Source organism: Gopherus evgoodei, chromosome 4, assembly GCF_007399415.2.
Source record: "Gopherus evgoodei ecotype Sinaloan lineage chromosome 4, rGopEvg1_v1.p, whole genome shotgun sequence".
In the NCBI taxonomy this organism is placed as follows: domain Eukaryota; kingdom Metazoa; phylum Chordata; order Testudines; family Testudinidae; genus Gopherus; species Gopherus evgoodei.
This window is the reverse complement of record NC_044325.1, coordinates 129,979,658-129,997,629: the sequence shown is the minus strand read 5'-3', so window position 1 is coordinate 129,997,629 and position 17,972 is coordinate 129,979,658. Positions and strand designations below refer to the sequence as shown.

At 46.3% G+C, this 17,972-nt stretch overlaps 1 protein-coding gene across 3 annotated transcripts in view; it reads left to right on the top strand.

Moving 5' to 3' along the window:
• The window catches only part of IPO9 (importin 9), a 178,625-nt gene that overhangs the window by 92,812 nt on the left and 67,841 nt on the right, over positions 1-17,972 (top strand). For all 3 annotated transcript variants that reach the window (XM_030561056.1, XM_030561057.1, XM_030561058.1), the window contains 2 exons: positions 11,148-11,307; positions 17,623-17,849. In XM_030561056.1, coding sequence (XP_030416916.1) covers positions 11,148-11,307; positions 17,623-17,849 — 387 coding nt within the window. The remainder of the gene's footprint in view (positions 1-11,147; positions 11,308-17,622; positions 17,850-17,972) is intronic.

Below are 17,972 nucleotides of genomic sequence, written 5' to 3'. Positions count from 1 at the left end.
TAGACTGTTTTGCCCCACCCAGGGGCCATAGACTGATTGTTGTTCTGCTCTGCCCAGGGGGCCAATTCCCGCAATTGCTACTACCTGCCCCAGCCAGGAGGCTTAGGGGCCATAGACCGTTTGTTTTGCCCCACCCAGCGGCTATAGACTGATCATTGTTCTTTCTTGTCCAAGGGGGCCAGGACTCCAGTTGTGAGCGTCATAGAATCATAGAATATCAGGATTGGAAGGGACCTCAGGAGGTCATCTAGTCCAACCCCCTGCTCAAAGCAGGACCGACCCCCAACTAAATCAGTCCCAGCCAAGGGCCATAGACTATTTTTGTCAGCTTTCAATAAACTACTTACCGACAAACATTCCTAACAATCTTAATTATAATACTTCTATATCAAAGGTGCACAAATTCAAAGTTCTTGTCACCCAAGGTTTCCAGTCTGTTGACTTTTCTTTCCCTTCCTCTCATTCTGATTAGCAGAAACTGCCAGCTTCTTTTGACCTTGCCTCTAAAATCCTGCTTTCAAATTAACTCTATACTATGTGGTGTTCTATTTTATTAATTTATGGTGGCTGAATGCACATAATGTGGCTGCGGTTAGCTCGATCATATTCTGGGGTGTACACACCCCTCAAATCTGCGGCGAAACAGAAAGGGAGAATTCCTGGTCTTTATGGACCTCCAACAGCTCTGGACTCCCTGGGGTGCATTCTTTAAGTATTTTTTTTACGGAAATTTTGCTTTTCAATTAGTCTGATTCAGAACATCAGTCACGCTGGAAAGGGAAACTTGGATGGGGCAATGGTTAGGAAGAATTCTTCCCTTCCATGCAGATCACATTTTAAGTGTGCTGCTATTTTCCCTTTTTACTCTGTTGATCTGTTCCTTGTGAGCATTCAGAGTTTGATCTACTGACTTTATGCTCCTGGTTAGTATGAAGCAACCTGCCTTATTTACAGGCTAGTTGCAGTGCACGAGGCCTTGTGGCCTCAAGCTTTCCCTGTTCATTCCTTAATATCCAAGGTTATAGATGGGTCTGTGATTCCATGTCCCTGTCTTCTTTGCTGCCTCCAAATGTCTAACCATCTTATTATCTTGACTGTTACAGAATTTTTTTTACCATATTTCACAAGTTAGCAATCAAGAAAATACAAAAAAAAAAAGTCTAAATAAAAACCTTGGGATGACCTGCAGTTTTTATATTGTGTTGAATTTTGTTGGCAAGGGCAGCAGGAGATCCAGAGCACAGGCTCCTTCCCTTTGATCCTTGGCAGATGGAGGTAAACACCTGGCTTCCACAGGACGTTGCCTATGTCACCCCCCATCACCAAGATTGGTTTGATGAGACTAATGCTGAGATTCAGGTCCTTCCTATATATGATCCTCACTTCCCAAAAGATTCACTAGTTCCCAATAAACCTAAACCTCTCCTCCTTACACCATTGTCTCATTTACGCATTGAGTCCCTGCCTTTCTGGCACTGTGCTTAGAACTGGAAGCATTTCAAAGAATTATATCATAGAGGTTCTTTAATCTCTTATCTAGCAGCCTACATTTGCCTTCAGGACCTTTCCCCTACCTTTCCTTCTGTCACTGGGACCTGCATATACCAAGACTACCTTTCCTCCCTAGCATTCTGCACATAAGTCTGTCTAGATGTCTCATGAGATCTGAAAACTTCATGCCCAGCAGGCCATTTACTATGTGGTTCTTTCAATCATCAGGTGCTTGGGGAATCTGTTTAGATGCATGTCCAGTATCCTTTGATAAAGTGGCTAGCTAATTATGAGCTTACCTTGTTCAAGAGAATGTCTTGAGCAGTGGAAGATAGTACATCACTGGGATTCAAGGCTGGAGGAAATTGGCTGGAGTCTCCCTGGGTATAATTCATGAATGGCTTAGAGACCATTCATGCAACTCAGCTGGGTGTGTATCTCCATCTGTTGATGGATGAGTGATCACAGCAACCTGATAGCTGGAGAAGTTTGCTGCTTGTCACTAGCATAGCATTTTGTGAGACAGCGTAGGATGAATAGTTTAAGGGGACTCAGCAGTCTAGGTTCCCACAGTGTAGGTTGTACCCCAGGGGTACATCACACCTCCATTAATACTAGCCCATGTATGTTAACTGATCTTGTTTCCAGCTTGCAGAATGACTCATGCACTTCCTCTTCCTGATTTGATGTCTATAATAGACTCCCACCCTAACAGCACTACTATTCTTTTCCCTTTCTATCCCACTCAGAGACTCTCAGTATGTTTGTTGCTCACTTCCCCTTGGACCTCGGAGCAAGTGTACACATTCCTGACATATATTTCTAACAATTGAATTCCCCATTAGAATTACCTTGCTCTTTCTAGTAACTGGAGTTTCTTCCTCTGGGAGGGTATCCGCAATGCGAGAAGATACAATGACATTATCTGGAAGGAGGGTTCCAACTATGGGATTGTTTCCCTCCACTCCAGCTTGATGTCCTCCTTCCTTGAAACTTTCATTATCCTTAACAGCTGTCAGATTAAGGGGTGAGACCACTCTGTTCTGTCCCTTAAAGTCTCCTCTAGGTACATCTGTCTCCCTCATAAATACAATAAACTTGATAGCCTCCACTCTACTGTTAGGTTTTTCTGCCTGCATTAGTTTTACCCTTGCAGTTGTAGTTCTGTGTGTATGTGTTTGTGTTTTATTAGTCTAGTCCAGGGGTTGGCAACCTACGGCATGTGTGGCAAATACAGCACGTGAGCTGATTTTGAGTGGCACGCTGCTGCGGTCCTGACCCCTAGCCCCACTCAGCCTCCCTCCCCCACCCACTGCTCCCCCCTGCAGGGGCAGGAGACAGAAGCTTGGTTCTGTGGCAGCCAAGCTTCCCCCTTCCATGCTTCTTCCCCCAGAGTGGTGCTTTCCTGCATCGCCCCTCTCCTTCCCTGTGCCAATCAGCTGATGGCCCTTGCAAGGGGGAGGGGTACGAGCAGCAGCATGCACTCAGCTCCATAGAGATGCAGAGAAAGGTCGGGATAGAGCCTTGGGGAAGGGGATGGAACAGGGCATATCCTTTCCAGCCCCCTGCCATGAGCCACTCAGGGCAGGGGGCTGGGAGCACCCCTACAAGCCGAACACCCCAGCCCTCTGCCCTGACCCCCCCCATACACATACTCAGCCTTCTGCCCTGCATCCCCCCACACCCCAGCCCTCTGCCCTGACCCTTGAACTCCCCCCACACCCAGCCTTCTGCCCTGCACCCCCTACACCCCCAGTCCTCTGCCCTGATCCTTGAACCCCCCCACACACACCCAGCCTTCTGCCCTGTACACCCCCCAGCCCTCTGCCCTGACCCTTGAGCCCCCCCGCGCACACAGCCTTCTCCTCTGCACCCCCCACACCCCCCAGCCCTCTGCCCTGACCCTTGAAACCCCCCCACAGCTCCAAGCCTTCTGTGCTGCACCCCCCCCCAGCCCTCTGCTCTGACCCTTGAACCCCCCCCACTCCAGCATTCTGCCCTGGACCCCCTCCCCCAGCCCTCTGCCCTGACCCCTGAAACCACCACCCCCACCCAGGTCTGGGGTCCCAGCCACAGGCCCTGCTCAGCCCGCTGCCGGCCTAGAAGAACAGAACCCCAGGCTGGCAGCAAGCTGAGCAGGCTGGCAGCCTAAGATCAGCATTTTAATTTAATTTTAAATAATGCTTCTTAAATGTTTTGAAAACGTTGTTTACTTTACATACAATAGTTTAGTTATATAATATAGACTTATAGAAAGAGACCTTCTAAAAACGTTAAAATATATTAGTGGCATGCTATACCTTAAATTAGCCTAAATAAATGAAGACTTGGCACAGCACTTCTGAAAGGTTGTCTAGTCCATCCGCGAGCCAGAGCCACTAGCACTGACAATACCACTAATAGAAACAGATCCCACAGCATGAATATTTTATCGATAATCCCCATTTATGTCAGGGCTTCATCTTTTATGTAGCGACTGCCAACTCATTAGCATTCAGTCCTCCCCAGATCTGCTAACTCAGGAGAATGGTAGGATTAGACATCCCAACTTAAATTCCCTCATAGTTCTGAGCCCCTCCCACACCCTGAACCCCTCCGCCCCACTTCCGCCACACACATGGGGGGAGGGATAGCTCAGTGGTTTGAGCATTAGCCTGCTAAACCCAGGGTTGCAAGTTCAGTCCTTGAGGGGGCCATTTAGGGATCTGGGGCAAAAATCTGTCTGGGCTGTGGTCCTGCTTTGAGCACGGGGTTGGACTAGATGACCTCCTGAGGTCCCTTCCAACCCTGATATTCTGTGATTCTATGACATCACCTTCATATTGGTATACATAACACAATTCATTGCACACATGGATGTCATAAATTAGAGGGACATTGATCCCAACCTGGACTCTCTTCATCTCATAACTTGGTATTTAAATGACCAGCAAGTCTACAGCGTTTGTGATTGGAGGCCATTCAAAATATTCTTAAATCACAGCAGGAAAGGTTCTACCGTAAAATGTTTTCTAGCCAAATGGAGGTTTTTCTATACCTGGGTAGAACAGGACCAGTTATCAGAGCTAGTAGATAGTTCTGTAATCTTAGACTATCTCCTCACACTCAAGATATCAGGTCTTTCTAGTAGCTCGCTTCTGGTCCACTTGGAAGCAATCAGTGTATTCCACCTCCGGTAGATTGGTATTCTATTTTTACTCTGTCACAACCACGCTCCTAAAATGTCTGACTAGGACTCCCCACCAGTAGTGAAACCAACGCTGCAGTGGGATCTCAGTCTCATACTTTCAGCACTTTCCAGGCCATCTTTTGAACTGTTGGTCTCAGTTCAATGTCCCAGCTGTCTATGAAGGCCACTTTCCTGATTATTGTTATGTAGCCTTGGAGGATGGTGGGCCTTGGAGGTATGGTGCGTTGGCCTTGGAGGGTAGCCTTACATTCCATAAGAGAAGACATCCTTTGCCTCCACCTGAAATTTATCTGGAAGGTAATTTCCAAGTTCCACATAAACCAATCAGTTTTCTTACTGGTATTTATCAGGAAGCCTCTTCCCTTCAATGAGGGGAGGGGACTTCATAGAACCATAGAGTTAGAAGAGACCACATGAGTCCTCTAGTCTAATCTGCTGCCAATGTGCAGGATTTGTTGTGTCTAAATCATCCAAGATAGATGGCAATCCAGCCTCTTTTTGAAAACCTCCAATAAAGGAGATTCCACGACTTCTCTAGGCAGTTTGTTCCATTATCCTACTGCTCTTACAGTTAGGAAGTTTTCCCTGAGATTTAATCTAAATCTGCTCTGCTGTAGTTTGAACCTATTGCCTCTTGTCCTCTGTGGCAAGAGAGAACAAGTTTTCTCCATCTTTTTTATGGCAGCCTTTCAAGTATTTTGAAGACCATTATCATATCCCCCTGTAATCTCCTCTTTTCCAAATTAAACATATCCAGTTCCTTCAGCCTTTCCTCATATGGCTTGCGTTCCATCCCTTTGATCCTCTTTGTTGCTCTCCTCTGGATCCTTTTCCAGTTTCTCTACATGCTTTCTATACAGTGGTGACCAAAATTGGACACAGTCCTCCAGCCGAGGCCTAACCAGCACTGAGTAGAGTGGTACTGCCATCTCCTGTGACTTGCATGCTATGCCTCTGTTAATGCACTCTAAAATTACGTTTGCTTTTTTTGCAACAGCATTGCATTGTTGACTCGTGTTGAGGTTGTGATTCACCACAACTCTCAGATCCTTCTCAGCACTGCAGCTGTGTCAAGCTAGTTTTTCTGCTTTTTGTATTTCGAATCATGGAATCGTAGAATATTAGGATTGGAAGAAACCTCAGGAGGTCATCTAGTCCAATCCCCTGCTCAAAGCAGGACCAACACCAACTAAATCATCCCAGCCAGCACTTTGTCAAGCCGGGCCTTAAAACCTGTATGGATGGAGATTCCACCATCTCCCTAGGTAACCTGTTCCAGTGCTTCACTACCCTCCTAGTGAAATTCTGTTTCCTAATATCCAACCTAGACCTCCCACACTACAACTTGAGACCATTGCTCCTTGTTCTGTCATCTGCCACCACTGAGAACAGCCGAGTTCCATCCTCTTTGGAACCTCCCCCCTCCCCCCCAGGTAGTTGAAGGCTGCAATCAAATCCCCCCTCACTCTTCTCTTCTGCAGACTAAACAATCCCAGTTCCCTCAGTCTCTCCTCGTAAGTCATGTACTCCAGCCCCCTAATCATTTTTGTTGCCCTCTGCTGGACTCTCTCCAATTTGTTCATATCACTTTCCTAGTGAGGGGACCAAAACTGGACACACTACTCCAGATGTTGCCTCACTAGTACCAAATAGAGGGGAATAATCACTTCCCTCTATCTGCTGACAGTGCTTCTACTGATACAGCCCAGTATGCTGTTGGCCTTGGCAACAAGGACACACTGTTGACTCATATCCAGCTTCTCATCCACTGTAACCCCTAGGTCATTTTCTGCAGAACTGTTGCCGAGCCACTCGGTCCCTAGTCTACAGCAGTGCATGGGATTCTTCCCCCCTAAGTGCAGGACTCTGCACTTGTCCTTGTTGAACCTCATCAGATTTATTTTGGCCCAATCCTCTAATTTGTCTAGGTCCTTCTGTTTGCTATCCCTACCATCCAGTGTATCCACCACTCCTCCCAGTTCAGTGTCATCTGCAGACTTTCTGAGGGTGCAGTGCACGCCATCCTCCAGATCATTAATGAAGATATTGAACAAAACCGGCCCCAGGACCAACCCATGGGGCACTCCACTTGATACTGGCTGCCAACTAGATATGGAGTTATTGATCACAACCCGTTGAGCCCGACAATTTAGCCACCTTATAGTCCATTCATCCAGCCATATATTTCTTTAACTTGCTGGCAAGAATACTGTGGCAGATCATATCACATCCACTGCTTTCCCCTTATCCACAGAGACAGTTATCTCATCATAGAAGGCAATCAGGTTGGTCAGGTATGACTTTCCCTTGGTGAATCCATGCTGACTATTCCTGATCACTTTCCTCTCCACTAAGTGCTTCAAAATTGATTCCTTGAGGACCTGCTCCATGATTTTTCCAGGGATTGAGGTGAGGCTGACTGGCCTGTAGTTTCCCCAGATCCCCCTCCTTCCCTTTTTTAAAGATGGGAACTACGTTAGCCTTTTTCTAGTCACCTGGGACCTCCCCCGATCACCACAAGTTTTCAAGGATAATGGCCATTGGCTCTGCAATCACATCTGCCAACTCCTTTAGCACCCTCAGATGCAGTGAATCCGATTCCATGGACTTGTGCTCGTCCAGCTTTCCTGAATAGTCCTAAACTATTTCTTCCTCCACAGAACTGGTCATCTCCTCCCCATACTGTGCTACCCAATGCAGTAGTCTGGGAGCTGACCTTGTTCGTGAAGACTGAGGCAAAAAAACATTGAGTATATTCGCTTTTTCCTCTGTCCCTAGGATGCCTCCCCGATTCAGTAAGGGGCCAACACTTCCCTTGACTTTCTTCTTGTTGCTAACATACCTGAAGAAACCTTTCTGTTACTCTTAACATTCCTTGCTAGCTGCAACTCCAAGTGTGATTTGGCCTTCCTGATTTCACTCCTGCATGCCTGAGCAATATTTTTATACTCCTCCCTGGTCATTTGTCCAAGCTTACACTTCTTGTAAGCTTCTTTTTTGTGTTTTAAGATCAGCAAGGATTTCACTGTTAAGCCAAGCTGGTCGCCTGCCATATTTACTATTCTTTCTACACATTGGGATGGTGTGTTCCTGCAACCTCAATAAGGATTCTTTAAAATACAGGAAGCTCTCCTGGACTCCTTTCTCCCTCATGTTATTCTCCCAAGAGATCCTGCCCATCGGTTCCCTGAGGAAGGCAAAGTCTGCTTTTCTGAAGTCCAGGATCTGTATTCTACTGCTTTCCTTTCTTCCTTGTGTCAGGATCCTTAACTCAACCATCTCATGGTCACGGCCTCCCAGGTTCCCATCCATTTTTGCTTTCTCTTCTTCCCTGTTTGTGAGCAGCCCGGTCAAGAAGAGCTCTGCTCCTAGTTTGTCCCTCCAGTACTTGCACCAGGAAATTGTCCCCTACACTTTTCAAAAACTTCCTGGATTGTCTGTGCACTGCTTTATTCCTCTCCCAGCAGATATTGCGGGATTGAAGTCCCTTATGAGAACCAGGGCCTGTGATCTAGTAACTTTTGTTAGTTGCCAGAAGAAAGCATTGTGCACCTCACCCCCTGGTCTGGTGGTCTATAGCAGACTCCCACCACGACATCACCCTTGTTACTCACACTTCTGAACTTTAATACAGAGACTCACAGGTTTTTCTGTGGTTTCCTACTGGAGCTTTGAGCAGTCACACTGCTCTCTTACGTACAATGCAACTCCCCCACCTGTTCTGCCCTGCCTGTCCTTCCTGAACAGTTTATATCCATCCATGAGAGTACTCCAGTCATGTGAGTTATCCCACCAAGTCTCTGTTGTTCCAGTCACATAATAATTCCTTGACTGTGGCAGGACTTCCATTTCTCCCTGCTTGTTTCCCAGGCTTCTTGCATTTGTGTAGAGGCGCTTAAGATAAGTCACTGATTGTCCTGCTTTCTCAGAATGAGGCAAGAGTCCTCCCCCTTGCACTCTCCCGCTTGTGCTTTCTCCTGGTATTCCACTTCCCCCAGACTTTGGTCTCCTTCCCCCTGGTGAACCTAGTTTACAGCCCTCCTCACTAGGGTAGCCAGCCTGCTTGTGAAGATGCTCTTCCCTCTCTTTGTTAGGTGGAGCCCGTCTCTGCCTTGCACTCCTCCTTCTTGGAACTCCATCCCATGGTCAAAGAATCCAAAGCCTTCTCTCTGACACCACCTGCGTAGCCATTCGTTGACTTTCACAATCTGACAGTCTCTATCTGGCCTTTTCCTTCCACAGGAATGATGGATGAGAACACCACTTGCGCATCAAACTCCTTTATTGTTCTTCCCACAGCCGTGTAGTCTGCAGTGAGCCACTTGAGGTCATTCTTGGCAATATCATTGGTGCCCACGTGGAGAAGCAGGAAGGGGTAGTGTTCCAAGGGCTTGATGAGTCTCAGCAGTCTCTCCATCACATTGTGAATCCTAGCTCCTGGCAAGCAGAACACTTCTCGGTTTTCCCGGTCGGGAAAGCAGATAGATGACTCTCTGAGGAGGGAGTCCCCGACCACCACCACGCACCTCCTTCTCTTGAGAGTGGCAGTCATGGAACCCTCATTCCTCTGTCAGTGCATCTCATGCCTTCCAGTCGGTGGAGTCTCCTTCTGCTCCCTTCCCTCAGATGTATCATCCACTCTCCGCATTAGTACTTGTGGAGGGAACATGGAAATGGTTGTTCACCTGTATCTGCATTGCTGGTACATGGATGCTCCTCTTTCTTCTTCTGGAGGTCACATGCTACCAATTTTCTTCACCGTCCTGTCCCCGCTGCACAGCCTGCTTTGACTCTTCAGAATGTTGTGCCCATAGAAGCATATTTTGACTTCTGTCCAGGAAATCTTCATTTTCTGTTATGCAATGCAGGTTTGATACTTGTTTCTCCAGACCTTGAACCTTCTCTTCTAATATGGAGACAGCTTGCACTTTGTACAGACAGTCACTTCTGTTCTGTGGAAGAAAGACAAACATGGCACATTCTGTGCAGGTCACAACAACTGATCGCTGACCATCCATATTACTTTCCTTCTAAGAACTTTCTCAGCTGTTGCAGTAACTACTCAAAAAAGCCTGCAAGATGAAAGCCTCTTTGGGCTCTCCCCAGGCGAACTCCCAGTCAAACTCCCTCTGTTCGCCACTCAGCTGGCTCGCAACTGGTTGCCTTTTTATAACAATCGGGCCCACTCAAGGCCCATCTGGAACAGAGCACTCCCAATTTACACTTTTCAAACAATCAAGCATGTGGTCAAATTGACAAACTGTAGTAGATTAGTTTTGCTGTTTTCATGTCCTCCTTTCCTTAGGATCTTGAATTCTATTGGATCATGATCACTTCTTCCCAACGAATTCATCCCTGTTGGTCAAAACCAGATCCAAAATGGATGGTCCCCCTTGTTGTTTCCTCAACTTTCTGATTCAGAAAGTTATACCTTACACGTGCTAAGAACATTGCAGGACATACTATGTTTTGTTGTATTAAACTTCCAACAGTTATCAGGGAAGTGATATAAGATATCAGACAAGCATTGATGTTCCACCTGCAGAAAACTAAACCAATCATAAAATCACCTAGGCTGTTCGTTGCTGTAGCAGAACGAGCACAGGGACAAACAATATCTGCTCAGAAACTCTCTAAGTGAATGTCTGTCTGTATCCTCCTTTGCTATCAGTTGGTGCATCTCCCTTCTCCAGACAGGGAGAGGGCCTATTTTACTAGAGCGCAGGCAACTTCAGTAGCATCTCTTTGAAAAGTGCATATGATGTACATTTGTAAGACAGCAACCTGGAATTCATACACACTGTCACAAAGTATTATGCTTTGGACCAAGCCTCTTCTGCCAATAGAGCCTTTGTAATCACAGCATTACAGACATCTGTACCAACTGCATCCTCGCACACACCTCCTATTTGAGTACTATTTGCCAGTCACCCCTGTCTGGAATACTTAAGTACCAGAACTTGAAGAACTGGACATTACTTTCCTGTTGTTGGAGGTTCTTAAAAATGTGGAGTCCCTGTCTGTATTCCACTACCACCCTCCTTCTCCTCTGCTTTGCATCGTGATTAGATTTCCTGTAGAGAAGGAACTGGAGAGGTTGTTGGTCCTCACTTCTCCTTGTATCCTTGGTGCTGAGCATGGAGTTGTGAACCAATGAACACTACTCTCAATATGTTCTAGTCTCAGGTGCATGAAGCGCATGCAGACCCACATGTATAATACAGATAGGGATCTAGTTACAGGTATGTAACCTCTACTTTTTTCTATTCTGTCATGCAGGCTGGATTCAGTTCACAGGAAAGATGTTTGGTGGTCCTGGTTGTAAGGCTTCTTTATCATATAGAGAAACTTTCTCTATTAGTATATCAAACAAATACTGCATTTTTTAAGGTGGCAGGATTTTGTTGGGGGGAATAGAAATAGTTGTAGAATAAATGTGAATTTTAAGAAATCTGTCTTCTTTCAGTGTCTCCTTTTCTGCTTGGTCGCGCTCTTTGGGCCGCCAGTCGCTTCACAGTTGCTATGTCTCCAGAATTAATCCAGCAGTTTCTCCAGGCCACAGTCAGTGGTCTACATGAGACCCAACCTCCTTCAGTCCGGATTTCTGCAGTCAGAGCTATCTGGGGGTAAGTAGATCATGCATTATGATGGGTCTTGGTGGATTGTGAGCTAATGCAAGAGGAAAGGAATCATATGAGCATGGAAGAGCTTGACACAGTTGGTGTTAAAACAGAAAAGTTGATATATGTTCCAGAGAAGCACATTTTTCTGCATGTAGCTGATGACAGATCTTGTACATGAACTAGTTATAGATCAGTCGTCAGATAATTAAAGTAAATCTCACTATTTTTAGTAAACATTTGAGACTGAATTTTAACTGAACATAAGTTATGATTTGATGGAGTCTGTAGAATTCCATTCCATCGAAAAGCGCATTGTAGTGTTTTTGATCCGCCAGGCTGCAAATTTGGGACTGTGTGTGTCTGGAACCCAGGATAAACCTTGGGTTAACATAACATGTTTCCTCAAGGTGGAATTTCACTGTTCCTCTTTGAGTGATTGCTCATGTCTATTCCATGTTAGGTGTGTGTGCTCGCCACATGCACTGGTTCTGGAAGTTTCTCCCTCGGTGATATCCATAGGGGTCTGGCTCTAGCGCCCTCTGGAGTGGCATGCATATGCGCTGGTATAAGGGATGCTGCCAGTTTCTTCCATCCCTCAGTTCCTTCTTATCTCCAGTGACTGTGCTGGAAAGTCTCCTTGCTTTGGCAAGTGCTTACTTACCCCATGTTTTTTTCTCTTTCCTGTTGTAAATAATTTAGATAAGTAGTTTCTTTGTTCTTAACAACTAGTGAATTAGAGTTGGGACTTGGGATGGATCATGCTCCGGTCTCCGGGCTTCAAGCCTTGTGATCACTGTAGAAAGCCCATGCTGATCAGCGACCCTCATTAAAGATGCTGAGCTCCGTAACTGGTCCCTGAGTAGACTGTTACAGGACCTGGATCCCCAGCACTGGTCCCCCACCGTAGATGTCAGAATAACCAGCCACGAAGAGGACTTTGAGCCCACATCGGCACCACAGTGGTCTCTAATGCAAAACTTTTCCTCCTCGGGCTCAGAGTAGGAGGAGGTAGTGGGCCTCTCAGGCCAAGTGCGCCAAATCTGGGGGACCCCCCAGGGCCACCGGCCGGTGTATGGCCCTAAGGCCAATGGCCTGCTTCATGGCAGTTTTGGAATTCATAGGGGGTTCTCCAAGTGCTGGAGATCCTTGTACAGTGATCTGTGTCAAGAGTGTCAGAGAGGTCATGGACAGTGTTCCACATGCCCCCAGTTCTGATGAAGGGTCCAAGCAAAGTACCCAGGAACACTCTCCTGCCCCAGTCTCGGTTGAGGCCACCCAAGCTGGGGACATGGGACCAACCCCTCCTCTCACTACTCCCAGGATAATAAGCAAGTATTTTGAGAGTGCGCCCAAGGGTGACATCCCAGTCTGCAGACAGACGCTTCTTTTGTTTTCCAGCTGCCTTTTTCCCTTCCTTCCTGCCTGGGCTGCTATAACAAACTGTTGGGTCCTCATCACTATGACGGTGGGGTATACCCTGCAGTTTATTTCTACCCCTCCCTCCCACCCCCCCTACCCTGTCCCTCTTTGGGACCCTTCTCATGAGCAGCTTCTTGCCCAAGAGGTGCAAGCCTTCTTGCTAGTCAGAGCCATAGAGGATGTCCCCATGCATCAAAAGGGGAAAGCTTTCTATTCCAGGGATCTTCTCAAACCAAAGGCCAAGGGCAGTCTATGACCCATTTTGGAAGTATCTCAAGAATTTAAAGTTTCGCATGGTCTCCCTGGCCTCCATCATCTCTATCCTGGAGTCTGGTATGCCACCCTCAACTTGAAGGGTGTTCTTGCCACCTGCGACAGGGCATTCAGATCTATCCATACCTCAATGACTTACTCATCAAGGGTTGTTCACAGGTTTAGGTCCTTCACACCATTCAGTTGGTGCAAGCCAAATACCAGGCACTGGGTCTGTTGATAAACACACAAAAATTGATGCTACTCCCAGTGCAAAGAATAGAGTTTATAGGGGCAGTCCTAGACTCTACACAGGTCAGAGCTTTTCTCCCAGAGCCCAGATTCGAGGTGATGTCAGTTCTCATCCTATCCCCATAGCTAGAGCATGCCTCAGGCTAATAGGGTACATGGCAGCATGTATTTATGTAGTTTGCCGTGCACGTCTGCAATTCAGGTCCCTCCAGATGTGACTAGCATTGTTCTACATCCCAGCCAAGCACCACCCAGACAGAGTCCTCACAGTTCCGCTGCAAGTGCTTACAGCTCTAAAATGGTGGTCAAACCCGGTAAACAATTCCAAAGGAACACCCTTTGCAACACCGAAACCCACAAAGGAGCTAGTGTCAGATGCCTCTGACCTAGGCTGGGGGAGCCCACCTTGGATCACTGAAGACCCAGTGGTTATGGTCCCAGGACAAGCTCTTACTGCATGTCAACGTCAGGGAGCTCAGAGCCATCCGACTGACTTGTGAAGTGTTCCTTCCACAGCTATCACATCAAGTAGTGCAGGTGTTGACTGACAAAACAGCCACCATATTCTGTGTCAACAGGCAAGGGGGAATGCAGTCCTCGGTTCTCTGCCAAGAAGCCCTCTGGCTGTGGGATTTTTGCATCCGGCATGCCATACACACCGAGGCACTACATTTCCCTGGTGCCCAAAGCACCCTGGCGAATTGCCTCAGCAGGCTGTTCTGTTCTCACCAGTGGTCCCTCCACAAGGAGGTTGTCAGAATGGTCTTCCAGAGGTGGGGAACTCCCCAGCTGGTCTTGTTTGCCACCAGGCGAAACAGGAAGTGTCTGCCCCCTCCAAGGGCTTGACAGTGGGTCACTGCGATGCCTTTCTCCTGACTTGGGCGGAGGGCCTGATGCACGCCTTCCCGCCAATCCCTCTTATTGGCAGGACCCTCATGAAAATAGAGGGACAAAGCCAGGATTGTCATGAACACCCTGGCATAATCCCGCCAGCATTGGTTCAGCATGCTCATGGACTTGGCATCAGCGCCCCCCATGAATGCTTCCAAACCACCCAGATCTGCTCTCAGGATCATGGGACGTGACTGCACCCAATCCTCGCCTCCCTCCACCTCACAATATGGATGCTGTGTTGTTGAACCCAGAGGAACAGGGGTGCTCTGCTCAGGTCCAGCAAGTACTGCTGGAAAGTAGAAAACCCTCTACGAGAGCAACTTACTGACAAAGTGGAAACTCTTTTCCTGCTGGGCATTGGAGCAGGGGATCTCCGTGACCCAGTCATTTTCGCAGTCCATTCTAGAAAACCTGCTTCATTTAAAGCATCAAAACCCAGCCTTGTGCATCAGGCTGCCAAAGGTGGTGTTGCCTTTCCATATTAACCAGGATATATTTTTCCCAGTTTTCTGACCAAAGCCTCACGCGTCTAACAAAGAGAGGCGCATGCGTACCCTTGATGTCAGATGGGCTCGGTCTTTCTACTTAGAGCGTACCATGCCCTTCCTTAAATCAACTAAACTTTTTGTCAAGGTGGCTGACAGAATGAAAGGCCTCCTGGTATCATCTCAAAGACTTTCATCTTGGATTACCACCTGCATTTGCACTTGTTACAAGCTGGCACAGATCGAACCTCCCCAGATAGTGATGGCCCATTCGACCAGAGCTCAGGCATCTTCGGCAGCCTTCCTGACACAAGTCCCTATCCAGGATATCTGCAGGGCTGCAACGTGGTCATCGGTGCACATCTTCATGACCCACTATGCCATCACCCAGCTGGCTAGAGATGATGCTGGCTTTGGCAGAGCTGTATTGCAATCGACATGCCCATGAACTCCTACCTGCCTCCAGGGATACTGCTTGTAAGTTGCCTAACATGGAATGGACATGAGCAGGCACTCAACAAAAAAATAGTTACTAACCTTTCCTAGCTGTTTTTCTTCTAGATGTGTTGCTTATGTCCATTCCATTCCCTCCTTCCCCACTGTTGGAGTTCCAGCAAGAAGGAACTGAGGGAGGGAGGGAGAGGGCTGGCAGCGTTCCTTATATGGGCGCCAGAGCTGGTCCCCTATGGGTACTACTGAGGGAAAAGCTTCCGGCACTGGTGCATGGGGTGAGCACACACACATAATATGGAATGGATATGAGCAACACCTCTCTAACAACAGTTATGAAAGGTTAGTAACTGCTTTTTTCACTTTCCTCACATTGTACAGTTATGTGAGTAATAACACCAGAGATGACGTGTGCAGAATGGAAGTTAATTTGCATCTCAAATGTAATGCCCTTTATACTGATGTGCAAGTGGAAGATTTGATTAGAAGGTATAATACCAATCACTGAAGGCTTAAACAAAAATGCAGACAGTAACATTATAGATGTAGGACTCAAATCATAGTTGCGCTATTTGCACCTATGCTTTGGTAGTTTCACTAGCCCCAGTTCATTTCACAAACCACTGTGTACTAGGGCTCAGAAAGATCCTGCAGAGCTGATTTTCATGATGCTTTTAAAAGAGTGAAAATCCCCATCTTCTTCACAGAAGAAGCGCAGCTGTTCTGCTCTTGATAGGGTCTTCCCCACAGCTATGCAAGGAGGGCATGTTTGCCAGTTACAAAATTTTAAAGATTTAAACTAATGTTAGAGGATCCATCCATATTGGTTGTAAAACATGAGTAGCAATTTGATTTTTTTTAAATTCAAAATTTGGCTTTCGATCAATAATTTGATGGCGGAAGATTAGAGATACAAGGTGGGTGAGGTAATATATTTTATTGGCCAACTTCTGTTGGTGGTAAACAAGCTTTGGAGCTTGCACAGAGCTCTTCTTCAGATCTGGGAAACGTGCTCAGTGTCGCAACTAAGCACGAGGTGGAACAGATTGTTTAGTGTAAGCAACTAATACATTTCAAGGGACCATTCAAAGTGAAGTGGCCCATTAAATTCAGGTGGCACTGTGATTGTTTCCTTGAAATATGTGTTAACTACTTATGCTAAACAATCTGTTCCACCTTATGTTTAGCTGTGATACTCTGAGTACATTTCCTAGACCTGAAGAATTGTTCTGTGTAAGCTTGAAAGCTTCTCTCTCACCAATTTTTGAAGCCTTAACCATGGATCTAGGAGCCAGCTGTTACTGTTTGGGGATAGAGCAAGGAGAAAAGGTAACTGAGCTATTGGGAACTCCTTTAGATACACGTTATCCAACTAATTCAACTTCCATCTTCAATAGGCTGATGAAGTGAGGTGATATAACAGATAGAGCTTGCATCCCTACTGATATTCACTGAAGAAGGTTAAACACTTCAAAGCATGATTGAATAGAGCCTTCTATCTTTTTAAGGGGGACATCTTAGTATTAAACCAAAGTACCTGGAATTCAAAGTTTGAAGCCAGGAATTTAGATATTTTCAGATGTTTCCCCATCACTTATCAGGCATTACTGCTGGAAGCCCTGGCCATACTGTCAGCAACTACCTAAGAAGAGCAAATGCCTATATGCTGCTTGTGTATGGTTCTGTGATCAGGCTGCATAAAGACTGAGTAACCCACGTCAGTAAATGGTATCAACAGACTAATATGTGAGCCTTACACAATGTAATAGGAAATTTTCTGTTATCTGGATTTGAAAGCTAGCTCACCCAGAGAGGATGTGCAGGTAGCTTGTTATGGAACAGAGGGCCAGGAAGTTCCTTCCATTCTGGGAGAAGTGTTGGAGTCCAATGCTCTTTTCCCTAGAAGGGGATCCAGGGAGCAGAAGTGGCTTGGGGTTGTAGGATTTTCCTAGGAGAGAGAGACAAGTAGACTCAGGAAACAGAACTTTCATAGGAGCTGGACCAGGGCCTGGAACTTGCCAGAAGGCATCCAAGTGTCACTGGGTTCATTGTATTCAACACTAAATGCCAGTTGATCATTGCAACTTACCAGTCACTCAGTAAGCCCCCCTTCTTTCTCTCTCACTCATACTCACCCATACTAAATTAAAGAAAGTCTGGCTGTTGATCCAGTAACTTACACCTCTTTGCTATAAAGAGAGAAGTTATCTTTTTAAAAAATAAAAAATTAGAATAGCCTTTTATGGTGATGAGCTCCTGAAAGGGATGGGTGGGTTATGGAGCCAGTGGCCTGAGGCCATTGCAGTTATCAGCAGCCTGACAAAGTAGGGAAAGGGAAAAGAGACTGAAGGTATACATTTGAAAAATAGGAGACTGAGACTTTGAGTAGGAAAAAAGGAAATATAGGGGTCAGGTGGTTAAAACAAAAGATATACAGTTGGGATGAAAAGAGAGAGAGAAGAGGGAACAACCACTAAAATGATACTCTGATCTATGCGTCCGACATCCTCTAGCGCTGTTGTAAATATTATATTTGTGTGTTTTGTACCATGAATTCTTTATCTAGTTACTGTGACCAGCTGAAGATCTCTGAAAGCACCCATGTATTGCAGCCTTTCCTTCCCAGTATCCTAGATGGACTGATCCACTTGGCAGCTCAGTTCAGTTCAGAGGTCCTCAATCTTGTGATGGAAACACTCTGCATTGTCTGTACAGTAGACCCAGCATTTACAGCAAATGTGGAGAACAAAATCTGCCCCTTCACCATAGCAATCTTCCTCAAGTACAGTAATGGTATGTGCCCATAGTGTGTCTTTTAAATATTGCTCTGTCTCTGCTAATGGAGTATGGTTAAGATTAATCTCTTGCAGGCTACCTGTAAAATTGACATTTAAAGTGTGTATTTAAAATGTACAG